This window comes from Musa acuminata, chromosome BXJ3-6 (assembly GCF_036884655.1).
Source record: "Musa acuminata AAA Group cultivar baxijiao chromosome BXJ3-6, Cavendish_Baxijiao_AAA, whole genome shotgun sequence".
NCBI classification, from domain to species: Eukaryota; Viridiplantae; Streptophyta; class Magnoliopsida; order Zingiberales; family Musaceae; genus Musa; species Musa acuminata.
In genome coordinates this window covers 35147221-35161151 of record NC_088354.1, presented here as the reverse complement: position 1 = coordinate 35161151, position 13931 = coordinate 35147221, and the positions used below count along the sequence as shown (strand labels likewise).

The 13931-nt window shown below is 40.9% G+C and overlaps 1 protein-coding gene across 1 annotated transcript; it reads left to right on the top strand.

Annotated features, from left to right (window-relative positions):
- The first annotated feature begins 9926 nt into the window (after positions 1-9926).
- Positions 9927-13473, top strand: LOC135641562 (probably inactive leucine-rich repeat receptor-like protein kinase At3g28040). Its single transcript, XM_065157004.1, has 2 exons — positions 9927-11756; positions 11832-13473. The coding sequence occupies exons 1-2, from the start codon at positions 10165-10167 to the stop codon at positions 13315-13317; spliced, it is 3078 nt and encodes a 1025-aa protein (XP_065013076.1). The 5' UTR covers positions 9927-10164; the 3' UTR covers positions 13318-13473.
- The last annotated feature ends 458 nt before the right edge of the window (positions 13474-13931 follow it).

Below are 13931 nucleotides of genomic sequence, written 5' to 3'. Positions count from 1 at the left end.
TTTCAAGTTAATATCTTTACGAAACGGTTTTCGTCGGAATTGGGTTTAATCGAAACCCGATTAAACCTTAGTGATACTCAGACAAATATGAAGTGACATTCTAAGTCCTAAAGGCTATTATGTTAGAATAACTTAGTACTCAAATTATTAGACTATGGGGAACATTTCAAAATCCATATAGATGCTTTGGACTTTGATATTATAGTACTTAGGTAGGAGGGTCACACGGTGATCTATGAGAGTCCCAAGCTCAATGAGACCTAGCAATGATATTTGGTGCACAATAAGGAGATGATAGTCCACTATCTATGAGTATGTCGGTACTATCTTCTTAAAACATATTTGTGCTAAGAATTGACAATATCATATTGAATTACTTCCAAACTCAAAAAAAGCTCTCCTTAATATAAGAATGATAGCAAGACTTCATAGTTAAATTTAATATAGCAATTCGGTACAAGCCCAAAAGAGCAAATGTTGTATCCGATGGATTAAGCAAGAAAGTATAGTTGATGAATGTTGTGCAATTAGAAGGCGAAAGCCAAGCAAGTCAATTATAATCTAACTTTCTTTTAAGATGAGGGATGGAATGTATAGTGATCCATAGGTAGTAACTATGATACAATTGATTAAAGAAGACAAAGTATGATAATTTTGAATCCAAGAGGGACTCGTCTACCCCTAAAGGAATATAATTTATATTTCTTGAGCAAATAATTTGAAGTGTAAACTCTTGAGAGAGTGTCATGATTCCCTTTGGGCAGGACATCTAAGTATTCACTGAACATGGACTCTTATGGAGAGAGGCTTCTATCGGTCAAAAATGAGAATTGATATAGAAGAATATGTTCGAATATACTTTATTTGCCAATAAGATGTAATAGAGCACCAAAAGTCGATAAGACTTTTAAAGCTATTGCTCGTACCAAAAAAGTCATGAGATTTTTTTATATTTCATATTAAGTTTGTTGGTGGTAAAGGGACTTGGATTAATACTTATAGTGGTCGATCATTTCGAAATATACAATATTCATTGATACACCCCTACATTGCTCAATGAAAGAGGTGGCCAAGTTGATGATGATAAATAAGATGAAGTATTTGGGAATTCTATATAATATCATTAGAGATGGAGATATATGATTCTTGGAATGATTTTAGACTAAGTTGTCCAAATTGCTAGAATCCAAGTTATACTTTTTTATAAGTCTTCACCCTCAAATGAATTGCCAAACTAAAAAAATAAATTTACTCCTTAAGTGATATCTTTGAAACTACGTGAGTGTCAATCATTGAGATTGGATAAAGTTGTTAGACATAGTCTAATTCTCCTATAATTTGTAACGGAGCTCTACATCTAATAAGAGTCCTTTCGAGATTATTATTAGATAATAGTTGTCAACTCTTTATACTTAACAATTGGTTATATCAAGAAGAATCCATTAATGTATCACTTTATAAAAAAATAATATCAAAATTTACGCATGCTCGGATAAAGCAACAAAAAAGAAAGAAGTTGTTAGATTTGGGAAGGGAGATTACTATTTACAACTTTTTATTATTATTTATGATCTTATGTTAATAACTTTGAATATTTCTAAGTTATTCCTTTATAAAAAGACATATAAGCCCTCAATTTATAACTTCATTCTAATAAAATATTTTTGCTCTTTACCTATAAATTTTTTTCTTTTCTCTTTTGACATAAATTGATAAAAAAAAGATAGATAATGAAATAAGATGAACAAGAGGATGAGGTGAGCAATAGCTTTTGATATTTATTATAATGATTTAATGTTTTTATGGTTTATATTATATAATAATTCAAAAGATATCTTCTTTTAGTTCAGTTATATTAAGCTAAAAGATATCATGTTCTATGCTTTTGTAAACTGTTAGTGGATTACACAAACGGTAGGGAGAGTCGATAATAATAATATGTATAGGTGAGGTTTAAGGAGAAAGAAAAAAAATGAGAATAAAAATAAAAATAGAAGGATTGTGAATAGTAAAATATCATCTTATTAATTCATTGAGGGATTATGAATAGTAAGAATGATACTCTAAATGATTATGAAAAAATAAAAATAAGAGTATCTTGTGAAAAAATCTAAAAGAATATATTAAAAAAAACATCCAAGATAAGATATGATTAACTTAGACAATGTCGAGATAATATAACGTAAGATGAGCGCAGATAAAATATCTCTCAACTCATTAAAGATATAAACGAAAAAGAAATTTTTGATGAGAAGAAAATTTTGACTGATAGACTATCAAAAGAGAATATCTCATTGTTATTTTATATGGAAGAGTCAAATAATTAAACGTTTTGGGTACTTAAAATGATCCAAACTACTAAACAATAATAATAATAATAATAATAATAATAATAATAATAAAATTTTGTCTTGAGCCAATCGCTTGGCACTCATTGTTCGTACCCGCCTAACCTATCGGTGATGAAGGGAGACCCCACGGGGGACCCAGTGGTCACTCCAATGAAAAATCAAGTAGTCTCGGTGCAGGAAACTACGCCTTGTCCCGACGCAAGGGCGATACTTTTCCTACTCTCCAGATCTACCCCGACGTCCAACCTTCCTGTTAATGGTCGCTATGATTGATCTAGGGTGGGCCCACCAGGATAGGCGAGAGAAGCGAGCATTGAACGGGTAGGAAAAGATGAACAATACCCGAACACCTCTCCGATTCCCCTTCTTCAATATATTCCCTTTCCTGCCTCCATCTCACCCCTTTTCTTTCTGTCGTGTGGTACGGATTCTTCGTGCCCTCTCGTCGGGTGGTTCTTCCTGCACAGAAGCGGAGAGGATGACTCATATCCTTATTCGATGATATATTTCGATTCCGTACTTGGATTTCGTTCTTATCATCTTTTCCAGATCGTTTGATGAGAGAGCGAGATCTGCGATTTCCGATTCGTGTTGGTCTCGTTAACCTTTCTTGTCGATGATTCGATCTGATTACTTGTCGTTGGTTTCGTTGTAAATGGCTGATTCGATGGAATCCTAGTTTCCGTCTCTTGATTATGCACGGATGTGATGATGTTTCTCTTAATTCTAATTCACGGGGAAACCAGAGGGAAGTTGATAGGCAGAGGGCACAAGCTCGAAAAGCTCAGGGGAAGCAAAAAGACGACGGCATGACCCCCGAACAGCGCCGCGAGAGGTATCCCTTCCCTTGTTCTAATTGATCCAGCTTCTTGTTGTTAGGGCTTTCTGGAATTTTACTATTGATTACATTCTTTTTGCATCTTATTTTTATTTTAAGTGAGATTGTTATTTTAATAATTGATTGGGCAGAAAAAGAACTGATTTTGAGTTGCACTATTGTTGTGAAGGGATGCAAAGGCGCTCCAGGAGAAGGCAGCTAAGAAGGCTGGGCAAGCATCAGGAGGAGGAGCCACCACAGATTCGAAAAACAAAGGCAACGCGAAGAAATAGTGGTGGGAGCATGAGCATGATCCAGCTGGTTATCAGTCAATGGATTGAGTACCGTGATGTAATGTTTATTTTCTTAATGGTTCTCATGTTTTAATGTGCCATAAACTATGCACGCTGAATGATCTGTTTCTGTGTAACTCTAATTGGATCATTATGTGCTTGCTGATTCATTAGGAATATGTGTCTCATAAATTTAATGTGGCATTCTCTCGTTTCATAATATATGTCGTTTACAGGTTTGCCAATTGCAGTTTTTAGTAGTTGGTTTGTTTAACTATGCTTTTGTCAATGAATTCTGTTGTAAAGCTGATCTCTAAGTCTAAGTTTCTTTCAACTATGTTGAAACTTGCTCATGGCCCTGTGTACTCCATTGTACTTGTGGTATTCTGATAAAGCAAACAGCGTGCCGCTTAGCTTGTAGATAATGGAAACTGTGAAATTTTTTATTCATTATAATGATTTCTTACTATTCTAATAGGTTCCATTTTCTTTTTTATTTTTGGTCATGCTCTGGTCTCTCTAATCCTGACATTGTCACTATTTACTCCCTTCTCATCCTGATATATAAAAAATTATAAAAATATTTTCAACGTAATTGATAAGATGGAGAAATAGATGCTCTGGAATAATCAAGTGTATTATCTTGGTTCCCTTATTGTAGTCCATTCAGTGTCTTGAAGGATTTATACATACTGTTGTTTTGTATGAATAATTTAAATAGGAGTTATATCTTTCCTTGAAGACGTGTTTAAGTTGCACAGTATTCTTCTTAAGACACTTGCATTTCACTTGTATGGGACTTTGATTTGTTTGACAGTGACTACAGAATTTCTTTGTTTCAATTTGATGATTTGTTGCATCGGTAGGACTACTCTTTTAAGAAATCATTTTCCTTATGCGACCCTTTGTGTTTTGTCATGTATGTAGCATCATTGTATACCATGCTGTGTTATTGTTTCCAGTGTTTTCATGGTCTGTTGCTGTGTCTGGGTATTAAGTGATTGCCAAGATGCTTCAACCATGATGGTTTGGAATACCAATTGTACGCCTAGATTCATCTATATTTGTCTGTATGAGTGCTTATATTCATGTAAAACATGAAGCTATAACCATAAACAGTATATTCACCTAAAAACTGATCAGTTTGAGATAATATCAGTAAGTGTATGTTTATGCATGTATAAATTTAGTTAGGTTTAAACGCTTAGCATGTAATATATATTCATGTATTCTGGAATATTTTGATGTCACTACTCTAAATCCCGAGGTCAGTTTTTGATGGCTATTTGATGGAATATTCTGGAGTAGGTCCATTGCTTGAGTCATCTAAGCTATTTGATGGCTATGGACTATGGTTGAGTTGACTTCTACTATAATTCTTTTTATACATCATTTTTCTTAGATTCAATTCATTTGCTTATATCAACTTAAAGTCAGGATATACTTAAGCATGTCTAGATTTCTCTGTGTTCAGTTGTAGTTCAAATTTAGGGATGTTCTTGCTTTGTGACCTGTGGATATATATGATGTAGTCGTTAGATCCATTTCTATGGCTAAGTTCTTCTTGAAAGAGGTTGTACTTGTCTATATCTCTTCTCCCTTTGCGGAATATTTATGGAAACTTGTATGTCTTAATGTTAGGTTCTTTTTTATTGTCATGGCTTCTTGGGACTCTTATCTACCATAATAATATAGGTGATATACTATCTATCATAAAGTCTTGTTAGTTCTTCATACTGCATCTTCCTTCTGTTTCATTCATATTTCAAACTGGTTCTTTTTTTGGATTTGCTAGTACATGATGCTTCTGAACTAAGTTCAAATTACCAATTTTCCAGTTCCATGCCTATTTTATACTTTCTTGGCATGTTAGTTGCTGTTGTATCACATATGAAATGTATCTTGTCATTGTCAAATGATTTGTTGATGATCATGATTGATCTGTATTTTAGCAAATCATTGTCATGATGTGGTTGAAAATTTTATGAATATGTTGATTTTAGCTAGTTGTGTGTTTGAAATGATTTAGTCTTAGTGAAACATCATATGCCTTTGATATTATGGTTATTCTAACTTTTTGAATTATCAAATTTGATGATGGTTGCCTGTATAACTGTATTATAGCATACTATTTTTTTGGTCTATGCTTTCTTTGAAGCTTTTTGTTTTGCTGCATTTCTCTGCATTAATTTAACTCGTAGTAAATTTGCATCATATCATTCAATTGGTTATCTGTCTGTCTATCCATCACAAAAGTTAGAATCTCAAAAAATCTGCTCTGGTATCTCAAGCATTAATATTTAACCTGCTTGTTTAATCTAAATGCCTATTGTGGGGATGGACTACCACATCCTGAATCCAAATCCATGTCATATTATTGTTGAGTACACTTGATGACAGGAAAGTATGTTTTTCTTTTGTTGTTGTTGTTGTTATTATGCTATCAATTTGGGATTTAATGATTTTGTTATGCAATTTGGGAATGCCAAGAGAGAAAATAAGATTAAAAATAATATTGACTGCTAGATGAATTCTCCAAAAAAATCTCTCATATTTTCCTAAGTGTCTTCCTTGTTTACCATGATCATTAAAATACAATAGGGAGTAGATACATTATATCCTGTGGACTGATTCATAGAGTGAATTTTTTTTTTATATTTTTAATCAAAACACTGTAAGTTTATTTAAAAGGAGACAAATGAACTCAAAATCCAATAGAAATTAATTTATATAAAAAAAATAAAATTTTAAATATATATTATTATTGATTTCGGAACACAAATAATCAAATATTCAAAAACATCTGAGAAATATAGTATAATTAGGTACTGTTTCAGTTGCATTTGCAGAAAATATTTCAAGAATTATAGTAAATAGGATACATCTTTTGAGAAATATAAAAAAGTATCTATCATGAAAAACTAGAATAAAAAAAATAAAAAGCCTTTTCCGAGAATTTTTCTCAAGAATTCCAAGTGCAACCTTCACGGAAGTTAGGGGGGCAAAAGCCACCATCTTTTTGCAGGCAAAAAAGGTTCATGAAAAAGATGAGATGACAGCAGCAGCGAGCAGCAATAAAAGGAACATCGACGCAGGCAGGCCACCACGGTGGAGAAAGGCCTCCCAATCATCGCCTTCTTCCAACGCGGATCGCTTTTTGGGACAACGAGCCAAATCAGAAGCAGACATGACTCGAAGAACACAGGACACACTGGCTGTTAATTCTCCGTTGTATATGCATATCGACTGTTCGTAATATTAGTAATCGAAGGTAGAAATAGATACTGCAAAGTAGTGATCCAAGCAATACGATTGTCTTCCATTGGGAGTCACTTTTATTGGGCCCGTCGGTCCTTCCGGTTCGTACAAAACTAGCCGGTCTGATTTGGTTCACTCCCGTTTGCTCAGCCAAAGCTGCTTTGCACTTACCGATTATTCTTCTCAGACCGACCGGTCAGATCTAATTTTATATAATAATAATAATATTATTATTAATATTAGTTACTATTAAGATTAATGGTTAATAAGCATTTAAAAATACTCAAGTTCTACTTTTCCTGTGAGGTGCCAAAAGTTGTGCATCCGTGACAAATCTTCCTGCCGACGATTGCGATCAGTTCCGTAGCAACTCAGTCATCAATGACGAGGAAAAGTTAGTGAGAGGGCGCATGCATGCATGCATAATTAATATTGTCCTTGAATAATGTAACATTTGCATGGGATAATTCATCAGTGCAATTTGAAGTACTTGTTCTGCCCATTTCCTGTCTTCCCTGCCTCGCAGGCAACTGAGCCGATTGGAGAGGGCATTGCTTCCACTTGTGTTCCTCTCCCATCTCAATCAGAGAGGCAACGAAGTAACGCGGAATCCACTGGTTGATCCGACAGCAATACCAGCAGAGAGATGGTGCCATTACACGGATTTCCAGAGCAGAGATAGGGTGGTGTGGGGGGCGAGATGGAGTGGCAGGGAACAAGAAACCCGTGATCTCTCTCTGCGAACAGCTTTAACCCGTGACCTTTGTTGTTGGGTGCTGCCACTGTGGGCTCCTTGTGAAGCTTGGATCATCTCTAGGTTTAACTTTTATGTACTGTTTCTGGAAGTGAGTAGTAGCAGTAGGTGAGACTCGAGGCACGTATGAGTTACTTTTGTCATCTGCTCATGGGATGCACCAAGTTTAGATACTGGGATACATGTATCCCAGTTGTGCTGTGTACATGAATTCTGCAAATGGGGAAGAACAACACATTTCCATGAGAGGATGTGCATCTGTGCACATGGTTATGTTCACTGGCGGCTCACATAATAACCCATTATAATCCAATCCCTAACTCAGTTCCGAACATGCATGCAGGCTCTACTCTACAGTTCTTCTCCTCCATAGAGAGAGAGAGAGAGAGAGAGAGAGAGAATGCTTTGATTTCAGTCGACACCACAACATCATTCTTCAAGCATTGATAAGGGAGAGAATCCACTGCATGCAAAAAGACATGCTGCTCCTGCTAAACAAGAATCAAAGAAAACTAAATGACAGGCCAAGTTTGCATCTCCTGGCTCAGTAATCTACTCCCTCATGTGACTCCCTCCTTCCACAAAACTCCGGATGGCTGGGCGTGGCTCACGAGGGCCTCCTCCTGCAGAAGCTACTGTGTCCCACCACCATCTCAATAGGTCCCTTATATATAGTATTTCTGCAAACACTTCCAAATCCACCATGGTCTTTGGTTGTCAGTTATCTTCTTCCTCTCTCATCTAGTGCATTATGATCCTATCATACCAGGCCAGGTTGCAACGGTCGCCGTTGACAAATGTTAAGCCACGGGAGTCAGATGTTCTCAGCTTCCGACACAGTGAAAATGGATGTTACTGTTCCATGTCTTCCTTTTTCTTTTCTTCTTCTTCTTCTCCTCCTCCGCACGTCGGTAAGGTGCATGTGATTCAAAGACCTGTGTGTCACGTCTTGGATTCGTAATAAGCATGGATGTGGCAGTGTTCTTTTGTCTGTATCTGCTCACTCGATCAGTATCAACAGCTGTATTTAACTCATTGGATTGTCTTATTCGAATGAATGGTTAATATGGGATGCTCTAAATCATCTCAGTGTGCAGCAGCGGCGAAGAATATGAGGAAGAGATGAATGGAGTTGGATTCACCATTTCTTGGCATAAACGTTGATTGATGTGGACTCTACAATGGAAGGAACGTGGTAGTCCCCACTTGCAAAAGCTCGATGGAACTTGTTTTCCATCTGCCTCCTGCTTTTTTGGCATTATGAGTTACTGTAAATCTATATAATTTGGAATGTTTATTAGTAGAATTAATTTGTTTTGTATAAAAATGATACAAAAAAAAAAAATGAAGGGCTCTAATTCAATCAGGAGTTCTATTTCAACACATGATAGGATAAGATTACATTTCTTCACATTATAATGTTAATCTTGATTTTCTAATTGTTTTTTACTTATATGCATGTTTATTTGACAGTGTTTTGTAATCCTCTTGTAATCTAATTAAGAATCATTAATCTCAATAGAATTATAACTTAATAGATAATCTTTGTATTCTTAGCAAGTCTAACATGAAGTATTTAAATTAGGGTTTCTAAAATTTGTAGGAATATAGAACGGATGGTTGAGATTAAAGAAATTGGTTTGGTAGACTGTAACTATTATGTTTTATATGATTATCGGATATAGATTAAGAGAAAAATTTTATAAGACAATTGTGAGATCAAAGGATTTAAGCATTGGACAATTAAGAAATAATATATATATATAATTTTATATTGTCAAGATCAAAATATTAAGATGAATATGTAAGATTATTAAAAAAATTTATTTTTAAATAATTAAATATTATCTCGATAGAAGATATGATGGGCGAAAATTATGTAAGATGTTATGGGCATGTTGCTTAGAAGATATCCAGATATAATAATAAAAAAATATGAAATAATTAATGTTAGTGATACAAGAATAGATAAAGAAAAATCTAAAAAATTTTAATAAAAATTATAAATAAAATGTTAAATATTCTAAACTCGATTAAATATATGACCATTTACATTCTCAATCCACATAATTAAGATTTATAATTTTTTTATTATATATATATATATATATCAAATGATTAAGAGTTCAAAATCTTATAAGATAAATTTTGATTTCTCGATATTTTGGATAAAAAATAAAACCTCTACTATCAACGTCATGCAAAACAGCCATTCCACTTTCTAAGACTTGTCCTGCAAATCTAGCAGACCAATTAGTGCTCATTTCAAGAAAAGTGGGTGAACCCTGTCGCAGCTGAAACAGGCGAGCGCATTCCAATCTTTAGTTCTCATTTCAAATCAAGTTCAAACACCTACAGTAATTAACCTCAGCGAATGTGGCCACACCGTGTCTTAGATTCTATTACCCTTCACCTTCCCCTCTCCCCGCCATTATTTTTCGTGCCATGTCGTATTAGGGCAATCCACAGAGGCAGACCCAACAGTCCACAGGAACGTGACTCCCCTCTTCTGCCTCCCTTTTGGTTTCTGCTTCCGCTTGTCCATCCTTCTTCTCTTGCTTGCGATCCTAAACAACCGACGCCAGACCATGGATGCCTTGACAGGCCGAGATCATGGCACTCATCGCCGTTGATGAAGAGAAAAGATAGCTGCAGTAGTTCCAGCTTCGGCCGCCCTGCCCAACCCCCAGCATGAGGCTCCCAAATCTCCTCCTTCGTCAACTGGTTCGGGTGCTGCTCTTGTCGACGCTCTCATGCATGCTGTCCCCCTTCGTTGTCTCCGCGGGCGGCGCTGACCTGCCGACGCCGCTCAACGACGAAGTCCTTGGTCTCATCGTCTTCAAGTCGGTGCTCGAGGACCCGGCCGGCGCCCTTGCTTCGTGGAACGAGGCCGATGCCACCCCATGCAACTGGTCTCACGTCGAGTGCGGCGTCGCCTCCTCCCGGGTGGTCCGCCTTGACCTCGCTTCCCTCTCGCTCTCCGGACCCCTCCCTCGCGGCCTCGACCGCCTCCCCGCCCTCGCCTCGCTCTCCCTAGCCGATAACAACCTCTCCGGCCCTATCCCCCCCGGCCTCTCCCTCCTCCCCTCCCTCCGCTCCCTCGACCTCAGCCGCAACGCCTTCTCCGGCCGCCTGCCCGACGATCTCTCCCTCCTCTCCTCCATCCGCTCCCTCGACCTCTCCTCCAATTCCCTCGCCGGCCCCATCCCAGACTCCTTCTTCTCCTCCTCCCACTCCTCGGCCACCACCTGCGGCTCGCTTCGCTACCTCTCCCTCGCTGGCAACCGCTTTGAGGGTCCCTTGCCTTCCACATTGCCGCAGTGTTCCTTTCTCCTCCACCTCAACCTCTCCGACAACAGGTTCTCCGGGGCGCCGGACTTCGCCAACGGTCTCTGGCCGCTCTCCCGGCTGCGAGTGCTTGATCTGTCCCGTAACTCCTTTTCTGGGCCGATCCCCGCCGGAATCGGCGATCTGCATAACCTCAAGCACCTCCAGTTGAACCACAACCAGTTCTCCGGGGTCATCCCCGCTGGCATCGGCCTCTGTCCGCACTTAGACACCTTGGACCTGAGCTTCAACTCCTTCGACGGACATCTCCCTGACTCCGTCCAATATCTGAGTTCTATGACCTTCCTCAGCTTGTCAAACAACCAACTCTCTGGCGATGTTCTGCCATGGATCGGGAACTTGACCTCCGTCCAGCACTTGGATCTATCGAACAACAAGTTCACCGGCAGCTTGCCGCCGTCGCTCGGCGGGCTGAAGGAGTTGACTTATCTAAGCCTATCCAACAACAAGCTCACCGGAACGATCCCGGACGCGGTGGCGGAATGCTCGAAGCTGACCGAGCTCCGGCTGAAGGGGAACAGGCTCAACGGTAGCATCCCGCAAGGCCTGTTCAATCTGGGCCTGGAGGTGCTCGACTTGTCGTCGAATGAACTCTCCGGCGCGATGCCGCCGGGGTCGACGAGGATTTCGGAGACCCTTCACTCACTCGACCTGTCAGCTAATCAATTGACAGGGGCTATTCCGCCGGAGATGGCGTCCTACTTCAGTCTCAGGTTCTTGAACCTCTCGTGGAACGAGCTCCGGGCGCCGCTGCTTCCGGAGTTCGGGTTGTTCCGTTACCTGACGGTGTTGGATCTCCGGAGCAGCAAGTTGTACGGGACTATACCCGCGGACATGTGCAAATCCGGTAGCCTCTCTGTTCTGCAACTCGACGGCAACTCCTTCAGCGGCCCAATTCCTGACGAGATCGGGAACTGTTCATCACTATACTTGCTGTAAGCATCATCATATTCACCTTGGACGAGAAAGAATCTGTGTCGATCTTGATCTGTTCTGATGATTCTCTGCAGGAGTTTATCCCACAACAGCTTGAACGGATCGATTCCAGCCTCCTTGTCGCGGCTCAAGAAGCTCGAAATCCTCAAGCTGGAGTTCAACAACTTGAGCGGCGAGATACCGCAGCAGCTCGGTGGGCTGGACAACCTTCTGGCTGTTAACATATCGCACAACCGTCTCATCGGCCGGCTCCCCATGGAAGGCATATTCCAGAGCCTTGATGGCAGTGCTCTGCAAGGCAATCTTGGCCTGTGCTCTCCCCTCGTGTTGGAGCCGTGCAAGATGAATGTCCCCAAGCCGCTGGTCCTCGACCCGGATGCCTACACTAGAGGGAACGGCAACAACATGGTCACCGTCGACCCTGCGAACCCGGTGGTTGTTCGACACAGGAAGTTCCTCAGCATCTCGTCCATGGTGGCCATTTCCGCGGCTCTCGTGATCGCGTCCGGTGTGCTTGTGATCACTCTGCTCAACATGTCGGCCCGGAGGAGGATCGTGCAGCTGGAGAACGCCCTGGAGAGCAAATGCTCGAGCTCGACGAGGTCGACGGGGACTCCCGCTGCAGGGAAGATGGTGGTGTTCGGCCCCAAGAACGATCTGAGGTCGGAGGACTTGGCTGGAAGCGCTGAGGCTCTACTGGCGAAAGCCACTGAGATAGGCAGGGGAGTCTTCGGTACGGTGTACCGAGCATCGATGGGAGAAGGGCGAACCGTCGCCATTAAGAAGCTCCTGACAGCTAACATAGTTCAGTACCACGACGACTTCGACAGAGAGGTTCGAGTGCTAGGGAAGGTAAGGCACCCGAATCTGATGCCACTGAGAGGCTACTACTGGACTCCTCAGCTCCAGCTACTGATATCCGATTACGCTCGCCATGGAAGCTTGCATTCCAGGCTTCACGAGAACCCCGAGTCGATGCCGCCGCTGTCATGGGCCGATCGCTTCCACATCGTGATTGGCACGGCCGACGGCCTCGCTCATCTGCACCAGTCATTCCGTCCTCCGATCATCCACTACAATCTGAAGCCGACCAATATACTCCTCGACGAGAGCTGCAATCCCATCATCTCCGACTTCGGCCACGCCAGGCTTCTGCCGAAGCTCGACAAGCACATCATAAGCAGCCGGTTCCAGAGCGCAATGGGCTACATGGCCCCGGAGTTGGCGTGCCAGAGCCTGAGGGTGAACGAGAAGTGCGACGTGTACGGCTTCGGCGTGCTGATTCTAGAGCTGGTGACGGGGCGGAAGCCGGTGGAGTACCGGGATGACGATGTCGTGATATTGATCGACCAGGTGAGGCTGCTGCTGGAGCAGGGCAAGGCGCTGGAGTGCATCGACGCGAGCATGGGGGAGTACCCGGAGGAGGAGGTTCTGCCGGTGCTCAAGCTAGGATTGGTGTGCGCCTCTCAGATCCCCTCGAGCAGGCCTTCTATGGCGGAGGTCGTGCAAATACTGCAGGTGATCAAGACGCCGGTGTTGGAGAGGATGGAAGCTTTCTGATGGAATTCATTCCTCGGCACCAGCGACGCGCTCTTCCTCTGTTTTCTTGCTTTGACTTCCTTGGTTCTCCTCTCAGCTGTGTTCATGGTAGGGAGGCAAATTCGGGTTTGTTTATCTGTAATTTCATAAGCATGGATTTGGTTCTTATCGTCTCAATTGGTTGCTTCAGTGAATCCAACTTCTCATTGTTTCCAGGAAGAGAAACCTTGTTGTGGATGTGTTGGACGTGCAGCTTTTGTCACCATTGTTCCCATTATATAGTGATTTATATATGTGAAGATTAGTGACGCAATGGGGCAGATCTCGTTTGGAGGATCCACGTTTAAGTATGACCATGGATTGGTCAATGTTGACCGGACTCCAAATTAGGTCAACATAATCATAACAGCAATTTCTAGAAATATGGGAAGTTGATGTCAACATTTGGGACACGTGGCTCGTAAACTAGAATACACTGTGCAACTCTCCACTCACTCAGAAGCCAATTCAACCAAACACTATTACTAACGTTTTAATCCTAACATTTCCAACATCCACTGCCACGTTTTCCTCTTCATCTCTGACAATGTGCACACCAACAAGAAGGGAAATTGTCTGTGAATCTTGGGAAGACT

What these genes read in the sequence shown, in the direction of transcription:
- LOC135641562 (XM_065157004.1), top strand. Translation starts at nt 10,165, where the DNA reads ATGAGGCTCCCAAATCTCCTCCTTCGTCAACTGGTTCGGGTGCTGCTC. An exon ending in TGTTCATCACTATACTTGCT is followed by an intron (nt 11,757 to 11,831) that starts GTAAGCATCATC and finishes GATTCTCTGCAG; the next exon opens with GAGTTTATCCCACAACAGCT.